Source organism: Cupressus sempervirens, chromosome 6 (genome assembly GCF_028749045.1).
Source record: "Cupressus sempervirens isolate cs-2001-9-10 chromosome 6, ASM2874904v1, whole genome shotgun sequence".
NCBI lineage: Eukaryota > Viridiplantae > Streptophyta > Pinopsida > Cupressales > Cupressaceae > Cupressus > Cupressus sempervirens.
The window spans coordinates 429,977,850-429,998,323 of record NC_143123.1 but is presented as its reverse complement, the minus strand read 5'-3'; the positions used below and the strand labels follow the sequence as shown (position 1 = coordinate 429,998,323).

At 35.8% G+C, this 20,474-nt stretch overlaps 1 protein-coding gene across 2 annotated transcripts in view; it reads right to left on the bottom strand.

The window, feature by feature from the left end:
• Positions 1 to 14,240: 14,240 nt before the first annotated feature.
• LOC149552879 (5'-nucleotidase / magnesium ion binding protein) overlaps positions 14,241 to 20,474 on the bottom strand; it is a 67,709-nt gene continuing 61,475 nt past the window's right edge. Inside the window, exons 3-11 of one of the 2 annotated variants that reach the window (XM_089788420.1) lie at positions 19,943 to 20,003; positions 19,715 to 19,847; positions 16,210 to 16,333; positions 16,050 to 16,106; positions 15,766 to 15,862; positions 15,016 to 15,232; positions 14,848 to 14,908; positions 14,626 to 14,738; positions 14,241 to 14,467 (exon numbers count right to left, since the gene is read on the bottom strand). In XM_089788420.1, the coding sequence (XP_089644546.1) occupies positions 14,685 to 14,738; positions 14,848 to 14,908; positions 15,016 to 15,232; positions 15,766 to 15,862; positions 16,050 to 16,106; positions 16,210 to 16,333; positions 19,715 to 19,847; positions 19,943 to 20,003 (804 nt within the window). In that variant the 3' untranslated portion in view covers positions 14,241 to 14,467; positions 14,626 to 14,684. The remainder of the gene's footprint in view (positions 14,468 to 14,625; positions 14,739 to 14,847; positions 14,909 to 15,015; positions 15,233 to 15,765; positions 15,863 to 16,049; positions 16,107 to 16,209; positions 16,334 to 19,714; positions 19,848 to 19,942; positions 20,004 to 20,474) is intronic. The other variant, XM_089788421.1, reaches the window with a different exon arrangement.

Genomic DNA, 20,474 nt, shown 5'->3' with positions numbered 1-20,474 from the left:
ACTCCATAAAAATATTATCCTATCAAAATGGAACAGATAGGATCAAATGGAGGGAAACTCCATATAAAATGAGTGCATACCAATATAGGATGGAGGGATACTACATGGGCCAGATAAGGAAACTATGTATCAGTTATACTGAGGGGACCTACGCAGTTAACCTTGAAAAAATATTAAGCTCCCTATGCAACTCAAAATATCATATAAATCATGTATATCAATGGTATAACACCATAAAGTGCCAACATGGGCATAGAATGATGCTATAAAAGCATAGAAGTGCAACTATGGGCACATCAAAATATCAAAATGAAGGCAAATGTGTAAGATTACTCATAATCCAATGATTTAAGGAAGATCAACTAAATATAGATATCAGGTATAAAACTCCATTGAGTGTAAACATGAGTATTTAATTCATTTTGCAAAGGTATATATTAATTTCTGAATCATTATAGTCATAAATTATATATTTATCTAGGCATATATGTGGGCCCCCATATATACTCAAATAAATATTCGAAAATAGATTGGTTAAAGAAAATAATCACCTTTCCATACTTAATATTTTGGAAAGTCACAATATTTACCTTGGTTCAAAAATATAACCTCAAAGTAATAAGAACATAAAGTCATCGGGCAAAAAGATCTCCCCATTTTTCTCATACTATGCCTTCAAGATTGGAAGTGATTCAAAAAGAATTTTTTTTTGAAATATAACTAAAAAAAAACTTAGTAATTAATGATAGAGGTCAGATCTGGCAGATAAGAATATACTAAAAAGAGTTTAAAAGCTTTTCTAAAAAAAGTTTGAATAAAGCTTGTAATGAGTAAAAATAGAATATTGCACTTGTCTGACAATGAATGATTTCATGCCAAAAATAGGTTGACAAGAGGCAATGAGAAAAGCAAAAGATGCCTCTGTCAGAGCTCAAAAAGGAAAAAAGAATCTTGCATGAAAAGACAAGAAAACGTTACCTCTTTCTCAAACTCCACAATGTTCTCGACCACATATCCATCCTGATTGCATTTCATGGGTAAACATCATAAAGAATTTTTTTTTAAAAATTCTATAATAAATTTTTAAAAAATTCACCTGCCCAGAAATTTGAGTGGAAGTATTGAGCGGCAAAATCCCTGAAAGAATGTCATTCAGAAGATGTGGGTCCGAAATGATGCGATATGCCTCGATCTTGACAATAGTGTTCACTGTCCCATCAAGTTATAGCTTATCAATATTTTATAATAGGATGGGATCGCAGAGCCTGCAAAGAGCCGTTCTAATTGTACTGAAAAAAACGTCGGTAGAAGATATGTTTCCTAAAATAGTCAAGTTTTTCCGTATAAGTCGCATGTGAATCTTCTTCGTCCTGCAGAGTGAGTAACTTCAGCTACAAGAAAGAAAGAGGACAAATAGGACAAAGTTCAAGTTTGTCCAGCAAAGTTCTTCCAGTTGAGAAATGTATACAATCATTTCCCGTGATTGATTTTCTTGAAGCTGGCTGAAAAAAGTTTTGAAGATAATGAGGGCAAATAATCAACCACACTCGCACCCCACTATGAGGCCAACACATAAAAAGCTTAGAACCCGAAAAGCAAGAGAGGTCATTCAGAATCACCAAGTTGGAGGACTAACAGAGCTGGAGAAGGTAGCAACCATAGCAAGTTAAAGGTCGATTGTGATCCTCAAACAAATGCTAAAGCCCCATACTAGTAGGATCCCTCTCAGTAGTACAAATCAAATCAAACACACGATCATATTGGAGGGTCTAGAGATCTTTAGTCCATGCATTAAAATCTCCTAAGATGATGATGTCACCTATAGCCCCAAACTTGGAAATGCTCTCTAAAAGGTCTGAAAAAGGGTTCCAGTCCTCAACACTATGGATGGCATAAGGTGAGGTAGTCAAAGGGAAGTAACAAATGGTAATGAAGATATCTTTTTTACGATGATTGGTGCCTCCAACCCAGATCCACATAAATCTGGCATGAGTGTCAGAAAGAACCAATGTGGTAGTATTGAAGAGATCATCTCTTATCGAACAAGTAACCCCACCGGAACCACGCACACCACCTGAAGCTCAAACTTCCTCTCTGCAAACTGAAAGCCACTGATACCCTGCGTAACCTAGAAGGGGTTGAACAGGACTCTCACGAGTCTCGGTAATAGCTAACAAATCAGCATCCCAAACTGCATCATGAAGTAAGCCTGGCCAAGACCATAGGAAGCCATTGCCATTCCAACAGTTGACAATCAAAGAGCCACTGGAGGGCTTAGACTTTCCCAATTGTTGGTGCTTAGACCGTCATTTGGCTTGGGCATGTCTCTCATCCCAACCCTTGGGAGGTGAGTCATGAATAACTACCTTTAGATTCTTTATAATTGCCCATTTCTCGTTACTCCTTGCTTCTACCACGAGACTCCTAAAATACTTAGTTCAGCTACCTATTATTTTGTGAGGTCCTCATCAAAAAATATCTTTGTGGAAAGAAGGAAGAGCTTCTTCTTTGCCCTGAGAGCTTGTAGTCTATTAGCCAGTGAGAGAAACATAAGAAAAAGGGTGCCATCGTGTCCAAACCATGCTTTTTCTAATGTAATATTGGAAATACCTAGTTTCTCGTTGAGAAATGAGTAGCCTGTGGGGAGAGGATCAATGGAGGATGAAGGAAGATCTCTAACCTGAAGGTTGAGTTCCTTGAAGCGCCTAACTCGGTCTTTTTCCAACTTCTCTTGGACAATTTTTTTGACCTCTAGCAGAGGCTAGTGCTGGAGTTTTTGCAAGTAGATGCCCAAGTTTTAATTTGTTGCTCTCTTTCAATCAAAAGAGATGATTGTTTATTAACAAGCTCGATCTGCTTAACCTTGAGGTTTCCAATGTCCCGGAAGTCATCACTAATGGAGCTGATATCTTTTGTAATGCATGTCATTTGTATGATAAAAGTTTCAGATAGGTCTTGGATGCGTGAAGAATTAGCCACAACCTAATGGTTCAAGTCATTTGATGATTGAGATAGGGAGTGAATAGTATCCTAGAGAGTTTGATTCATTGATTCAAACTTCTAGAGCTGCACTAAGAGACCTTGGGAAACTGCTAAGAGAGAAAGAGTTGTGACTTTCAGAGCTGCATTATCCTTCTCTAATAATTTCAAGTGGTCAACTATCTACTATAATGCTGCTGCATTGGGTGGGGGGTCCATGATTCAAAACAATACTAAGCATATATGAATACGCAATACTAAGTTGTATTTGAATAAAACAAAGCAAATACGATACCAGACATTCTATCAAACAATTCACATGCAATTTGTCTTGTGGTGGTAACCTTCTTGCAGAGGTATTTTGTTAAACAATTGCTCATCAACCAGAGAAGACCCCTCTATATAGGGAAGGAGGCACGGACTGGATCACGGCTCACGGCTTCTCCATACCCTACTTGCACATTCACCAATTTCTTTGTGTAAATTGTCAGCCAAAAAATAGAGAACAAAGAGGAATTTGAACTTGTCTCTAGACTCAAAATTTCCCAAGTGGGTAAAATTTCCCAAGAGGAAATGCAAGAAATAGTTGTCAACAGCAAAGGTGAAGAAGGAATTCGAGAATGGAGCATGAGACTACAGCCATGCCAATTTGAATCCTTCACAAATGAACAATGAGGAAAGCAGACAAAAACTTCAAACCCTCATGCAGTTCCAAAGCGAAGGATGTAGAGCTCGAATCCTTTACAAATGAGCAATGAGGAAAACAGAGGAAAACCAAGACTATTAACCTCCTCCCTTGCTAGCCATGATGAATCCTCTACTGTCCTCCCTTTCCATTCGACCATGTATTCCTCATAAGTTTTGTTCCTTGTACTTTTGCCAATACAGCTATCCAGTATCTCCTCAATCTCCTTTGTATCTGAACTAGTTGCTAGAATTCTCCACTGTGCTTCTACAATTTCATCTCCATCACCTCCTTCATAATACTCTATCAAATCTGAAATGTTAATACTGGTGAAATATTCAATTCAACGGGCAACTCCACTTCATAAGTATTTCCAAAATCACGCCTTTTCACTATCTTGCACAATCCAAACTTCATCTTTAGCTTATTATATATACCCAATAGAAAACACTCCTTTCTCAAATGAATCATGACTTAATCTCCTGTCTAAAATTCCTTATACCTCCTTTTCACATCTACATTAGCCTTATACTGTGTAGTCATCTTTATGATATGCTTCCTCACCTCCTCGTGGATATTCTTCAAATGTTCAGCGAATTCTTATGCTTCAACACTACTTATCTCTCCTTTATCCAACTATTGCAAACTCCCATATACAATTTGGAAAGATGATTTACCAAAACTCATGTTGAGAAAATTATTGTATGCAAATTCCGCCCGTGGTAAAATCATATCCCATCCTTTTGGCTTGTCTCCAACCAAACATCTCAGTAAATTTCCCAAACTCCTATTCACCGCTTCTGTTTGTCCATCAATCTATGGATGATGTGATGAACTGAACTTCAACTTCGTCTTCAATTTCTTCCACAATGAATGCCAAAAATATCCAACAAATTTGGTATCTTGATCTAAAACTAAACTCTTTGGCAGACCATCTAGTCTCACCACTTCTCTAAAAAATAACTCTGCCACATGAACAACATCACTATTCTTCTTGCAAGGAATAGAATGTGTCATCTTTGAAAACCTGTCAACTACCACAAAAATAGAATCATGTCCACGCTGTGCCCTTGGTAATCCAAGAATAATATCCATGCTAACATCCTCCCATGGCTTTTCTGGTACAAGTAATGGATGATACAACCCTGTCTTCTACTTCACTCCTTTCGCCATTTGACATACTCTGCAACTTTGTACAAACTTGTTCACATCTTATTACAACTGTGGCCAGTAATAATTTTCAGCAACCAAAACTGTGGTTTTATCTTTGCCAAAATGTCCAGCCAATCCTCCACTATGCTTCTCTTTAATGAAATTCTCTCTCACTGAACTTCTGGGAATGCACAACTGGCTTCTTTTGAACAACATACTATCCTGGATCATGAAATCCAACCACTTTGTCCTTTCAAGTGTAACAAGTTCTATACAAACTTTCCATGCTTCACCAAAATTAGGATCATCTGGATACAAAGTATTGAGTTCCTTGAACCCAACCACCTCTGTCTATATTTCTATTAGCAAAAGTTGTCTTCTACTAAGACCATCTGCAACTTTGTTAGACTTCCCACTCCTGTGTTTTAAAACAAATGTATAATCTACAAAAACTCAACCCACTTCAAATGCCTTTGGTTTAATTTTCCTTGACTATTCAAATATTGCAAAGTTTGATGATCAATATACAAAACAAACTCCTTAGGAAGATAATAGTGTCTCCATTTCTTCAATGCTTGAACTATAGCATAAAATTCCAGATCATAAGTAGAATATTTTCTTTTTGCATCATTCAACTTCTCACTAAAATAAGCAACAGGTTTACCTTGGCTCAAAAAAACTCCTATTGCAATACCACTAGCATCAAAGTCTACTTGAAACACCTTGTTAAAATCAAGAAGTGCTAAAACAGGCTACTTAGTAACTTTTTGTTTCAACAAATTAAAACTATTATCTGCTCCTGCAGTCCACTTAAATTCTTTCCTATCCTCTCTCATTGTTTCAGTTAAGGTTCCACAAATACTGCTAAAACCTCTTATGAACTTTCTGTAAAAACAAGCTAGTCCATGAAAAGATCTTTACCTCTATCACACTCCTTAAAGTAGGCCATTCAAGGATAGCCTTCACTTTCTTTGGATCGATTTTCAGACCTTCTATTGAGACTACAAATCCCAAGTACATCAACTCCTTTACAAAACTACACTTCTTTAGGTTTATCAACTTTTCTTCTCTCAACTTATCAAAAACCTTTTGAATATGAATCAAATGCTCCTCTAATTTCTTACTAAAGATCAAAATATCATCTAGATAAACAAGGACAAACATACCCAGAAACTCCTTTAGTACCTCATTCGTGAGCCTCATGAATGTGCTTGGTGCATTGGTTAGACCAAAAGGCATGACTAACCACTCATGTAGTCCTTATTTTGTCTTGAAAGCAATCTTCCACTCATCGCCTTCTCTGATACGAATCCAATGGTACCCACTCTTCAGATCTATCTTTTTGAAATACTTAGCTCCACTCAAACAATCCATAATATCATTCATCCTAGAAATGGAAATTTGTACTTTATTGTAATCTTGTTGATAGCTCGAGAATCTATGCACATCCTTCATTCTCCATTCTTCTTTGGTGTTAATACTGTTGATACATCACATGGACTCAAACTCTCTCGAATCAACCACTTCTGCAATAACTCATGAAATTGTTTGTTCAACTCTTCACTTTCTACTAGTGTCATTTTGTGCACTACCTTGTTTGGCAAACTAGCTCCTAGGATCAAATCCATCTGGTGACTGATTTTCTTCATTGGGGGCAATCCATCAGATACATGATTTGATACAATATCATAAAACTCTCCCAACATATCTGCAACTTCTATAGGTACCTCCTCTCCTTCTTTACTATCTTTTGGAATTATAGAAAAATACATATGCTGATGCTTCATACCTTTGATAAACTCTTTTCCATCAACAAAACATATTCTGGCAGCACCGCATACCTTTTCTTCTTTCTCCTTCAATGGCTTCAACTTATGTTTCACTCCATCCTTCGTCAGAGTGTAGGTATTTGCTCGCCCATCATGTACAACATGCCTATCAAATTGCCATGGCCTACCCAACAACATATGACATATGTATGCAGGTATGATATCACATAGTACCTCATCCTGGTAGCTTCCAATCTTGAACTTCACAGAGCATTGCTCATTAACCATGACCATGTGGTCATCTTGCACCCAAGCAATACGGTATGGCCATGGGTGTTTCTGCCTCTTTAGCTTCAGGTTTGTGACCATCATTTCTAACACCAAATTTCCAGTACTTCCACCATCAATGATCACCTCGCAACACTTATATTCACATCTGCACCTTGTGTGAAACAACCTCCTTGTCTAATAAGGTTCATTCTCACCACTCAATAGGACTCTTCTATTTACCAGGACTTCACCTCTTTTAGCATCTTCAAAATGTGATGATCTAACATCTTCATCAACATGTGCAACTCTAGCCTTGCATTTTGTTCTTTGATCTATCCTTCCTTGGCGTTGGGAACATTCAAATGCTCTATGCCCTTCTTTTCCACAGTAAAAGAAATTCCCATAGAAGTCTCCTCTTTGAGATCCTTGTCCTCTGCCTCTTCCTCTCTGATCTCTATTGTTTTGATCATGGAAACGATTGGAATTATTTCCCCTCTGGTTCTGACTACTTCTTTCAGTCTTATCCTTGTTCTTCTGATCATCATTACACCCTCCATAAGATCGTCTGCCAGATCTTTCACCGCAACCTCTTCCACTATTCTTGGTGTCAAACTTCTTGCTCAGTTTCTCCTCAACTCTTAGGGAAAACTGGTATGCCTCCTCAATATTATTCATTTGAACCAGACTTAGGTCATCCTAAATACTTGACCTTAACCCATTAAGATAAATGGCCACTTTCTCCTTATTAGCTTCTGTATAGCCAATTCTAATGAGAACTCAATAGAACTCTTTGGTATACTCTTGAGCAGATTTTTTTGTTTGCTTCAACCCTTACATTTTCTTCAATAGATAAAGCTCATAATCCACGGGAATGAATCATTGCTTTAGTTTAGATATCATACAATCCCATCTAATGATTTTGTCATTTCCCTTTCTATTTCGCTCCAACTAAACCTCCTACCACCAGATCTTTGCATGCCCCTTCAGTTTTGCCTTCACAAACTTGACCCTATTAGGATCCTAAATATCTTCATACTCAAAGTACTCCTCCAACTCATTGATCCAATCGATCAGCTCCTCTGGGTTAAGATTTCTTGAAAATGTGGGAACCTCAAACTTAGGTCTTTTTCCAATCTTGGAGATGGCCTTAAAAAGCCTCTCTTCCTCTGGGTTTAGGATTGCCTCTGCTTTGGCATTTTCTTCTTCTTCTTCCTCATCCTCTCTTTCATCTCTTACGATAAGATTTATTCATTTGCACATTTGTTCTTCCAATGCTTGCATTTGTTTTTGCAGGGCTCTAAAACCCGCAGCTGTAACACCTATAGCTCTTCCGCCGCACTCTCTTTGTGGAGGCATTTTTTGCACTTTCACTAAAACCCTAATGCAAACTACCTCACAATCGACGATCAATCTACACGCTCTGCCCAAACCATGGTCCTGGTGTGAACTGCCTCACTATCGATGATCTATCCACACACTCAAGAACTCTAGCTTTGATACCACTTGATGAAGGGTGCTCCCCTTAATACCATAAACCATAACAGAAATAAAGAAACAACAGCAAATGCGAGAGTGAAATATTGACTTCTTATTATCACTGCAAATGTAGAATTACAAAATTCACAAATACAATATGCAAACCCACATGGGTGTCTTCATTACAGTAATTTGCAACATTAATTTATGAACTACCACCCAGAGTTGTTCTAGACAATGTTCGGTCCTTTCTTAAATAGGCCATTTTATGCCACCTGGGAACGTTCTAGACATTGAAACTTAATACCTAGGGTTGACAAACCCTAACAATACATATAGAGTCGGCCAAGTACATCTTCGACAATTATTTTAGATATTTCAGGTAGCCCAACTTTGGAAAGCCATAACTCTCGAACCATTGCCTGATTGGCTATTATAACCACTTTTTGGAAATTCTAGCTCGTGATCTATCGGGTCAAAACTGCGTAAGCACCATTTCGTCAAGTTTTGGGACCTCATCTAGGCACTTTAAGGCCTCCAACGATAAGCCTGAAGATTTTTCTATAAATTTTTCCACCAAAAATCTATAATAACATCTCTGATACTTAAGCTAGAGCAATGAGATTTTTATGGTAGGCTTATATCTCTAAAATGAACCTTCGTATAGAAAATGAGAACATTCCAAGCTTGTATGATAAACTTACTAAAAATTGCAATTTCCCAGAAATAACAACCCCATTGTCTACTACTCTATATTTAAAATAGAAAGATTGAAAATAAAAATAGTTTTGGGTGACGCAAGATTTCTCTTATACCCAGGATGCTTCTACATCACCATATCACATTTCTAACAGTTGGAAAATGACTCTGAGTAAAGAAGAAGAAAATACACATAATCAATGATCCAAACTTATACATTGAATTTTTTCCTTTCCTGATTGATACCAAGTTCTTTGCTAGTTACAACTGTTGTAACTCGATAAGATCATATTCATGATCTTTCATCATAATCTTTCATGCCTAATCAACTTCCATACACGATACACTATTCAATTGGCTTGACTAATAAAATTTATGAGAGATTACTCTCACTACAAATTCGATTAATGGATAAGTGATGGTAGAAATAGACATCCCATGTCCATTCCACTCGACCTTGGTATTTTCCTCGATAGCTTCTTTGCTTTGACAACACATTATCTTCTTCTTTTCAAATGTTGGGTAACCAGTGACAATATGTATTATCTTCTTTGTGATCTTGATTGTCTCATTCTCTAGCCATAACTCCATATCATGAATTCTTCTCAGCACAACCTTGATCCATTCAATTTTGAAATTTCTTGAAAAATCTACGAAACAGGTTAAACCTTTTCTCTCAACCTTGATCCATTCAATTCTGAAATTTCTTGGAAAATCTACGAAACAAGTTAAACCTTTTCTCTCAACAATCTTGAACTCAACTTTCAGTACTCCTTCATCACACAATTGTACACTGGAGAAGTGGCACTCAAAGCATTGGCGCAAGTTCGCAACCCCTAATCTTGAATTTTCATTAAGCATTGTGAAGCCACAACCAACCGCTAGTGGTTAGTCGTGACTTCAAGACTTCTAACCGCTGACTGTTGGAAACTGTGGAGATGTCGCAATTAACTATTTGTGCAACTTCTTAGTCGTGACTTCAAGACTTCTAACCGCTGACTATTGGAAACTGTGGAGATGTCGCAATTAACTATTTGTGCAACTTCGAAACCTTGCCTATGGTTTAAGCCTCTGCCCCTTGCAACTAGTCTTGCGTTGTTGCATTGCCTCTAACTTGTGTGCCACGTGCCACCTTTATATTCACCCGCTAATTGTGCAATCATGTCCATGTGGGTGTTGAACAAAATTTCATTATCTGTCAGTCCACATCATCATCAAGTTGCATTTCATAGCATGGGTCCCGCACGCAAGAATCTTGTGTCTCAAAAGGCACTCACTGTTTAAACAACTATATATTGTGTGTTGGCATAGAAAAATAGGTGAAAAGTCTCAAACCCCACCTATGTGGGATAAACATCTTGAGCACATTCTTTCAAATACACCCTTCACACCTAAGAATATTGTCATGTTTCCCACAGAAGATTTAAAAAGAGATGATATCTTTTATTCATCACTACTCAAACATGGGTTCTTTTGTAGATTTATAATGGCATGTGGTCAAATATGGGCAAAAACAATCATACATTTTCTCTGTTATATTGTTGCTTTCCATGGACTTCATACAGGGTTTTTATGGAACTTGACACATATTTCCTTTTCCACTCTCATCTCCTCAATGCCAATTCTGACATGAGACCCCTGCTATCATTTGAAAACAACACCCTGCCATCCTTCTACTTTCAACACTAACTTATTTTCACATCCAATTCTCCTATTTGGGCTTCCATTTCCAAGCTAACAATTAGACTCGCGCCTCTTGATACTGGAATTTCCAATGCTCTCTGCTATTTTCCATTTTGATCAGTCCTTTACAAGTGATAACTACATATAGGATTTGATTGTCTCCATCAATGCATCCTCAATGCCTCTGCTAGCAGACGAGGAAATGAATCCAATATAGAGGCTCTAAATTTTTGGAACAGTCACAATTAGGTGTTGCGCCACTACCTTCTTGGTTTCCAGTTCGCTCCAAATTCATATCTCCAAAATGAATAGATGCCCAAAATCGTGTCGTTTTCACACATTCTTGTTTTGTGCAAATTGGGAAGAAAGTTCAAAACGGAGGCTCTCATTCTAACTGGGCAGTGTTCATCATTTATTTGTCGTTCCAAACAAATCTGCGTGGGTAATATCTCCCCATAGTGTGCAAATCATATTCCATCATAACAATTCATACGCGCCTGGCAATTTGGACACGGCTATCACGATATAATGGAACATAGTTTATATTTTAAACAATCCATTTTGTTATCCTAATGGTGTTCATTGCAATCACTATGTTCCAATATGGCACATTCATTCATGTAATCGGACATCCTCATGCTTCACACGTTATTCTCATCTTTGACTAGCGGCTCACAGGATCAACTTCCCCGCAAGAATGTAAACAATTTCTTCATTGCAGGCCTACATAAAAATGGAGCTCCAAATTCGTCCGTTCCCACTAAAATTTACAAACTGGCATGGGAGTCACTCAATCTTATCTCTGATCGATGGCTCTTCATTATCGCTACTTTGATTTTGCATTGGCCATGTAAATCCACTCCATACTGGCAGAGATAGGATTCGTTGGTATTCCTCTCTAATCTATGGATCATAAATATAAATCAACACCACGTTATATCTCACAATATACACAAAACTAAGATCACTTTTGGACCGACAAAAATCTGAATCACATTCATCCATTCATGTGATCCATGGGAGTTAGCACGACGTTTCACCACATTTAGCCTTGATTGATGATGTGTGCATATGAATGCCCTTTTACATTGGTCATTCAATCTTTAGCAAATAAAACACCACCCTTATCTTTGACATCAAAATATATTCTCGAGAGCATCAATAGAAACACAATTTGGACACAATAATCCCTTTGCATTAAAAGACACCAACGCTTTCTCACTTTGCACCTTGATCTTGCAACTTAAAATAAGGATCCCACCTCTCACATTGTTGATTAGAAGCTTGGATGAATAACGATTTAAACAATAGGCAAAATCATCACCTTTGAAGATTAGGTACCAATTAGGTCTAATGCAGGCCAAACAAAAACAAAATTGTTATCAAATACCCAAATCCTCTGAGGACGCTCTAACCAGTCTTCTTGCACTAACTAAAACCAAGTTTGATCACTAGTTGATCATTAAGAATCATTTCTTAACTTTTCTTAGAAGCGTCAATTATGTGTCGACGAGCCCTAGAACTGGCTTTAAATCTAACCCACACACTTGAACGGGAGTTGTCACTTTGCATTCATATTCTCTGGTGTACACTTTCAATTTGCCAAATTTTGTCTTAGAAAGATTTTCCAATCAAAAGATATTACTGTCAAAGTTTCATTTTCAAACCAATCATGCAAACAACGTGTCAGATTTAGAAAAGTGCATTTTATTTTGACTTTAAAGCCTAGTCAAACAACCGCTTGGGAATTCACAACTTAGGACATAGGTTCACTTTGACATAGAGAATATAAGTCTGTGAGTTGGGCTCGTAATGACTAATTGGGCAAATTTGGCAACTGACTGAAGTTGGCTACTGAAACTTTCAAGACTAGGCAACTTATCAAAACAAATATTTTTGCATATGGAATGGATTCAGAAAAGTGTGTAAACAGATTCGTGAAGATTTGAAAATTGGCACAATTCAAGTATTTTCAGAGTAGAATCTAGGTGTATCATTGGTTCAGGCATACCTATCATGATTTTCAATTTATAACATCCCGAACAAGGCTACCAATCAATCTGTGAATCTGAACTGGAGCAAAACCTTAAAAGTTGCATTTGGAATCACATTTGAAAACTAATCAGACAGATTCATCATAATCTCAAATCTGAGACATAACATCTCTTTGACCCCTAAAATAAAATGGTGAAAAAATTTCCTTATTTCGATCAATAGGGTCAAAATTATAGCTGGTTAAACAAAGCAAATAATATACTATCATAATAGACAACTGATCAATTTTAAGTTTTTGAAAATACAATCAACTTGGAGAACTTATCAAATAGATTCATTAGGGCTTCAAATTGCAAACATAGGATGTCATTTATGACTACAACACAATAATATGATCATTTCTTGAAAATGTTCAACGAGTCTTAAAATATTCACTGTCAAACAAAGATTTTCATATTAGTGTGCAAAGCACAAAATCATGTCAAAGATAAATAGCCAACTTTGAGAAACTTAAAACCCTATCGAAACCAGGTGGCTTAAACATCACACACTAAGGCTTCATTCTTAGAGTAAAAGTGTTAAATAGCCAAAATTGACTTATACATGTCAAAATGACTTGAAATCTGAAACATAGGTTCTCTAATATGCATAATAAACATTTTTAAAATGGCAAGTCATGACACTTAACAAAGTCTAGATATTCGAATGCAACCTAGCCCTATAAACAATGTTTGACAATTAGGCAAAAAAGAAAATTTGTCGAGTGCTCAAAACAACACCTCATCAAATGACTCGAAACTTCAAACTGACAACCTGAGGTGCATGAATATACTAAATGAAAGGCAATAAACACTTGAAACATATCCTATGACCCAAAATGACAATCAGGTACATATGCATGAAAAGCAATTATAACGGTTATCTTTTGCAAAAAAAAATCAAAATGGTACTCAACATCCACTTGCAATATTGAATCCCAACACGTTATTTGATGGGATTCATATAAATTCTGCAAAAATGAAATCACCCAGTAATTTGTACAGATTGTGTTTAATTACTAGGATTATATGTAAACTTGTTGGGACTTCCATTGATTTGCTTCATCTTATCATGGGCCTGTCAGAATCCATGCAAAGCCCCTGTACATATATTACAGAACATGAATTCCAACTAATAAAACTATCATTATTTTAAACTTGGTATTAGTATAAATTGATTAATTAGAGATTTTTAATTCCCATTCTAGCTTTGCTATTGATGTCTAAATAACATGAGATTTTCTTTTAGCGGGAAAAATGAGCATTTTGATTGTCAAATACTAATTTATAGTGTATTGATTTCTCACTTGCTTTTGATATTAAATAATTTCTTCTTTCTAAATTAGTCTTTCGATATCATATGATACAACCTCCTCCTTCGCGACAACACTAAAAATTTCAATGCTTTACAATTGCTCATTTATAGAAATATTAATGACAAAAGCAAAAGCAAGATTATCAAGCAAGCTCGGAACACAATTGCAACACAAGAAATATTTGCAAGTTATTTATGAAACAAACAAAAAATCTCTCGTGCTACATTCAAATTAATGTTTAAGAACAAATTTATGTACCAAGTAAAGAATAGGGATATAAAAATTTGGAAGTCATTTTCTGATACAAAATTAACCTTCACGAGGAATTTTTTAAATGATTCCGGATCTGTTGCTTTTAGTTAGACCACTAGTCCAAGCAAATCATCAACGTGCAAGATTGTCAATCTGCAATTACAAGATGTGTCAAAACAGATGACAGAAAGCTAAATTGACCTACAAAATTAGAATTTCACCCTTCAACTGAAACTAAGTATATGACAAATTTCATAAAAAATCAACTGCTCCAGTTACTGCCATCCTATCTTCTGAAATAATTGACTGACCTATATAAGTAGGATGTTAAAGTGTAGTTTTGTATCTTAACCACATTTGACCGACGGACTTATGAACACAGATCCTTTACCAGGTTCACAACTTCCCACATGGGTGCGTCATTCTATAGCCAAACAATCAAAAACATGTTAAATGTCATAAGGCAAACAAACAAGGCAAGAACACATGAGCAATGAAAAACCTGTAGTAAACTGTACAACAGAACAACCTACCGGTAAGACAATATCATATGCCTGCTTATAAATATCCATCGATTTCTCAACATTCTCATTTCTGGAAAAAGAAAAATATTAAGTAGACTTAAAAAAGGTAAAAACAATGCTAGATAGAAAAAGCACACAGAACTATCTACGAAAAATTGAAATCAATAAAGAACATACAAGAATGCAACTGAGATACGATTTTCATAGTCCAGACCATCAGACATGCCAAGATCTCCAATATGATCCCCTAGTAGCAAAACATTTGTTCTATCCTTAACAACAAAAGCGACATTGGCATCACTTTCAAGCCCATTATTGTTGCCCAATTTCTCATGAACTGGAGCAGCCATTTCAAGAGCATGTTCATTCTTGTTCAATACATGGATCGTCTTGCCTGTTCAGTAATCTATCAATTCACATCAATATATAATATGAAAATATAAATATGAAGCAACAGGTATCCAACCTAAAAAATATATTATAACAATCAAACAAAACACTCAATTCACCATAACAGTCTATACCAAGCTTGCATCTATGCATCCCTTTTATTATTTTAATTATACATAAATTTACATCAGAACGTAATATAGAAACACAAAGATGAAGCAACAGACATCCAGCATACAAAGTATATTTGAACAACCACCTATATTAAACTTGCATCCACACCTCCACATTACAGTGATTGAGTGCAAAATAGAAACAAATTAAAGATAGAAAATCAAAAAGATTGACTAGGGAATAAAAATAGATAATGACCTTACATGGCTGAGTGATAATAAAATGCAAAAATATAGACCTTTGCTTTCCCAGGCCTTTACACTAATCCCAGCAGTTTTCTCTTATTAGCAAACTTATTCTTTGCATACATGTCTAGCTTGAAATATGATTAAATTAGATGCTAACACCTAATATGAACTGTACCTTTAAACCCAACAAGGTTGCCATGGATATCAAAAACCATGCGATTAGAAACCACCTTGACGTTCTTGAAATTTCTGTGAAGTTTCTGCCGCATAACCTGGCAAAAGCAGGTTTTGCAGTGAGTCAGTTATTTGTGATAACACTTTCACAAAATCCAACAAAATAATATCCACAAACTGCAAAAAACCGAAAAAGATCTCTTATGCAAGAATCGCTTTCTCGATCACTTCAGCTCATAATTATAGTCTAAATGTAAAAAAAATTAAACATCTATATCAGATTACCTCCTCAATAATGTCCGCAAGACCTGCTGAAAATATCAGAACAGGCACCCCAATTTTCTGCAACAGACAAACCAAAATGTATCAACTACTCCAAAAATACAAATGGCAACCTTCAAATTCATTAAACATGCTAACCACATGGAAGAGACAAGGTCTCCACCTCAAGGATCTCAAACAACTGAGTCACACCATCCCGAAAGCCAATTGCCGAATTTGTAACCGAGTCCCTTATAGCTGCATGATTCAAACCACCCTCAACAAGGAGTGCATGAGTTTTTTCCCACCTGCCCTTGTCAAGGAAGACACTCATTCTTAATATCATCATCACATCATGCTTAACATAAATCTAAATAACATTGTTTTTTTGTGTGTGTGAAATATGAAATAAAACCCATTCACAGAAACCCTTCTCTAGGTTCCAAAATCAACAATCAAGCCACAAACACCAGCAAGGTGAGCTCTTACGCCATCTTCCACAATAACAAATTGATAAGATTCTCAAAATACAAATAAAAGGCCTATAAATAATATGTAGCACAGACTATAACTGATTAGTATTTATTCTTTTCTGTAAGAAGAATATGTGAAGTTGAACCTGTTTAACTATTTTTCCATTTAATTTATTGTACTTGATCATATTGTTTTTTGTTTGTTTGCAATCCATGTTATTTTAGTTTCTCTAGTTCGTGTTTAAGTTCTGTTTAGTAGTTGTGTATATTCTCAATAGAATATTGCATGCACATGAACAGATTGGACAGAATAGCAGCAAGGTAGTCTACAAGTGAAATCGTTTTTAATAAGATAATAATTATCTTAGCCTTGCAAAAATAGTACACACTACAAGGTGAACAACAATTAAAGAATTAATATAAATAGTGTACATCATAGTTCGCGGACTTAGACTTGGCATGGACTCGGGAAGGCTAATAACCCAGCTCCAGACTTGGCGAAAACAAGGATTTTGAGGAATCTTGCCTAGGCTGATTTTCTAGAGAGCCCGAGCCCCTGGGACTCAGCCAGGGTCACTCGACTCGGAACTAGCCAAGACAAGTCCAGTAACTATGGCATACATACACCTGACACCAACTTTTACTACCCTGTCCAAGTAATAAAAAATGATATGACCTATAAATGGAAAACAGTGTTAATTAATTCTCAGATTCTGGCCTCCTTTGACAAGGTTTCTGTCAAGCTTCCAAAAACTTGTTGGTTACCATTGTGAAAGTTATGAAAATGGCAATAAGCTATGCATTATAGTGTTCACATCCCATAAAGAAAGCAAAAAGATTGTGGATTTCTTGCAAAATGTGCAATGCAAATCTGGAGTTCAGAAGTGGATTAAACTTAAGAACTTGAAGGCCTCCCAAATAGTAAATACTACAAGGTGAACAAGTTCTAAAATTAATACAACTGGCATACATACACCTGACACCACCTTTCACTGCACCAGTCATAATAAAAATGAATATTAACTAGCAATGAGAAACAATGTTAATCAATTTCTCAGATTCTGAGCTCCTTTGACATGGTTTCTATCAAGCTTCCAAAACTTTGTTAGTTACCACTCTGAAAGTTAAGAAAAAGGCAACAAGCTAAACATTACAGTGTTCACATCCCGTCAAGAAAGTAATAACGTTGTGGATTTTCTTGCAAAATGCGCAATGCGAAATTGGATTGGAGATGTGGATTATATGTATAAAGTTATAAACTTGAAAGCCTCCCAGCTTGAGATAATAATTCCCAAAACAAAGCGCATGATGAATCTGAGAAAGGTTTTATCCTCCTTTATTCCAATTTTAACAAACTCATATTTGGTTAGGAAAACAATAGATGTACAATGTAAAGCTATAATCTATTTTGAGAACAGATACAGCATGTTCACTGCTTTTATTCCCTTCTGGACAATATAAACCTACTTGTCATTGCACCTACTCATTTTCTATCCTGGAATCAAAATTTCAACTTTGAAGGGAAATATTCAATAATCACTTACTTTTGGCTCCCCAAGTCTTCTAGTCAGATTGATTTTGATCTACAAATACTCTATATTAAGTAATGACCCTTGGGCCTTTTTGTTACTTGGATTGGCAAGACATTTCTTTCTTTCCCAGGAGTTGAAGAATGTCACATTGGAATGAATCCCATACACCATGGAAAGTTTGATAACCATCACAAATACAAGGCTACAAACAATGCATTCAAGAAATCACACTCAAAATTTGAGAGGCAGAAACTTAACAGTCTATGAATCTAAATGGATTGCTTGAAAATCTACATTTTGTTGTTACTAATTATCATTTAACATCACCATAAATGGGTACACCTTGTACCTGGGAATTCTATGAATTTCAATGAGTTACTTGAAATCTGGAAATTTCTGGTATTGTTCATCACCAAACATCATCAATAAATGAGCACACCTTGGCATCTTTCACCATTGTAGCTCCCCTAGTTTGTTTATCTAACCAGCTTGTCTCTTCAAGTTCCTTTAAGATTCAAGATACAACTAAGTTTCTTTTAATTTTCCACTATGGCATGATAGTTCTCCCCACAGGCCAGGCTACTAACAACACATTCAAGAATAAGGCTGAAAGTTTAAGCAGCAGAAACTTTACGTGCTATAAATCTCAGTAAATAACTAGAAAGATCTAAAAATTTCTGTTAGTGATCATCGTCCGACCTCATCCATAAAGGCACATACCTAGCATTCTTTGCCATCAAAACCCACTGATTTATTTCTCTAGCCAACACGTCTCTTTGAATTCATCGTAGCAAGATACACTTGTTGTTCCATTATTTTTACAAGGTTTTACATTTATCCCCAAAAGCCTTCTATTAGCGACCAATGGCTTATTGTTTAGCCAAAATGCTGCCAACAAGATTTAATTTGGCCCAAAGGCTTTTATACTAAAAAAAATTTTTTTTAAAAAGTAGCAAAATAGTACAAAAGCAATTCATTAAAAAAATTGCAGTCCAAGAGTAATCTTAAAGTCAATAACCTTGAAAAACACATTTTACAATCAAGCATCAACAGGCGTCAAACTATACTTGTGAAACAACATTTATTCAAACACAATTCATCTCTGCCAGTACTACATTGATTCCTAGAAAAGAAATTTAATTTTAGTTGACAACATAGGTTGCTGATATCACAAGTCAAATAGCCAATATCAGCAGTTTTAAAGGCACATAAAACGAATTGCTCACATCATGCCAATATCATGTGGTCATAATGACATCAGAATAACATCAGAATTAATCACTGTCTAGAAAAGTGCACTATTGCACTTATATATATATATATATATATATATATATATATATATATATATATATATATATATATATATATATATATATATATATATTCAACAATTGCTATTGAATGCAACAAATGTGGCAGCACCAGCTCACATCAGCTAGACAAAATACTGGTGACAATAGAATGAAAACAACCATAATTATGGTAAAAAACCATGAGATTCATTTTATTTTGTGAGCTTACTAAAATCCCAAATGTGAGAACAAAAGCCATAGATACATTTCAATTTTCAAGTTTTCCAAAATTCCCAAATGTGAGATCAAGGCAAGTGCAAAGCTGAATCCATGTGGTCAGAAGTAAAAGATATATGTGAAACACAATACATCATTAAAATAAATCTTACCACTCCTCCATAAGCTTTGTCTTCTCATCAATGGCAATTGTAGGACAGACCTCTAATGGACGGTAATAATCATATAGCTGTTGCCGCCTGAGGTCATAATCACTATTCCCCTGCTTTAAGAGAGCATGACTGCCTATTGACAAATTCAAACTAGAATAAGCACCACACATGTACACAGATTGTTAAATCAAGAACTTCATTATGGATAAACAGGATTAAACACTTAACTCTGTCCACGCTTGCCATCAACCCAGCATTTTGTAAGTGTCATGTCAAAATCAGCAATCACCTGTGAACAATCTTTAAAAATTAGCATACGAGAATTTCTTACAAATTTATCTTGATTTTAACTAAAATGGTTCTTCTCCAACTTAAGTGAAATACTGTGTTAATCTACATACACAGAGGTGGAGATCAAATAAGTCTGGAAAGGCTTATGAAAAGAACCTGGTTGTGAGACACAGCTTCATAACTCATTCTGCTCAAATGATTTTTAGATTCTAGAATTCATTTTTTCATCTCAGATATAGTATAATTTCTAATGAGAATAGGGTTAGACTGTGACATTAGTTTCAAGCCATATATGAGCCTAACCTCATCTTCTATCACAATATTAGAAAGTTTCTATTTACTCTATCTTCCGTATTTTTCTAATAGTCACTCTTTTTGTAATGTTTCCATAAACTCTTTCTATTCGTTATGGAAAATTGTTTTTTCACTCTACAAGAATGTTTCTATTTCCTCTCTCTTCTTCGTTATA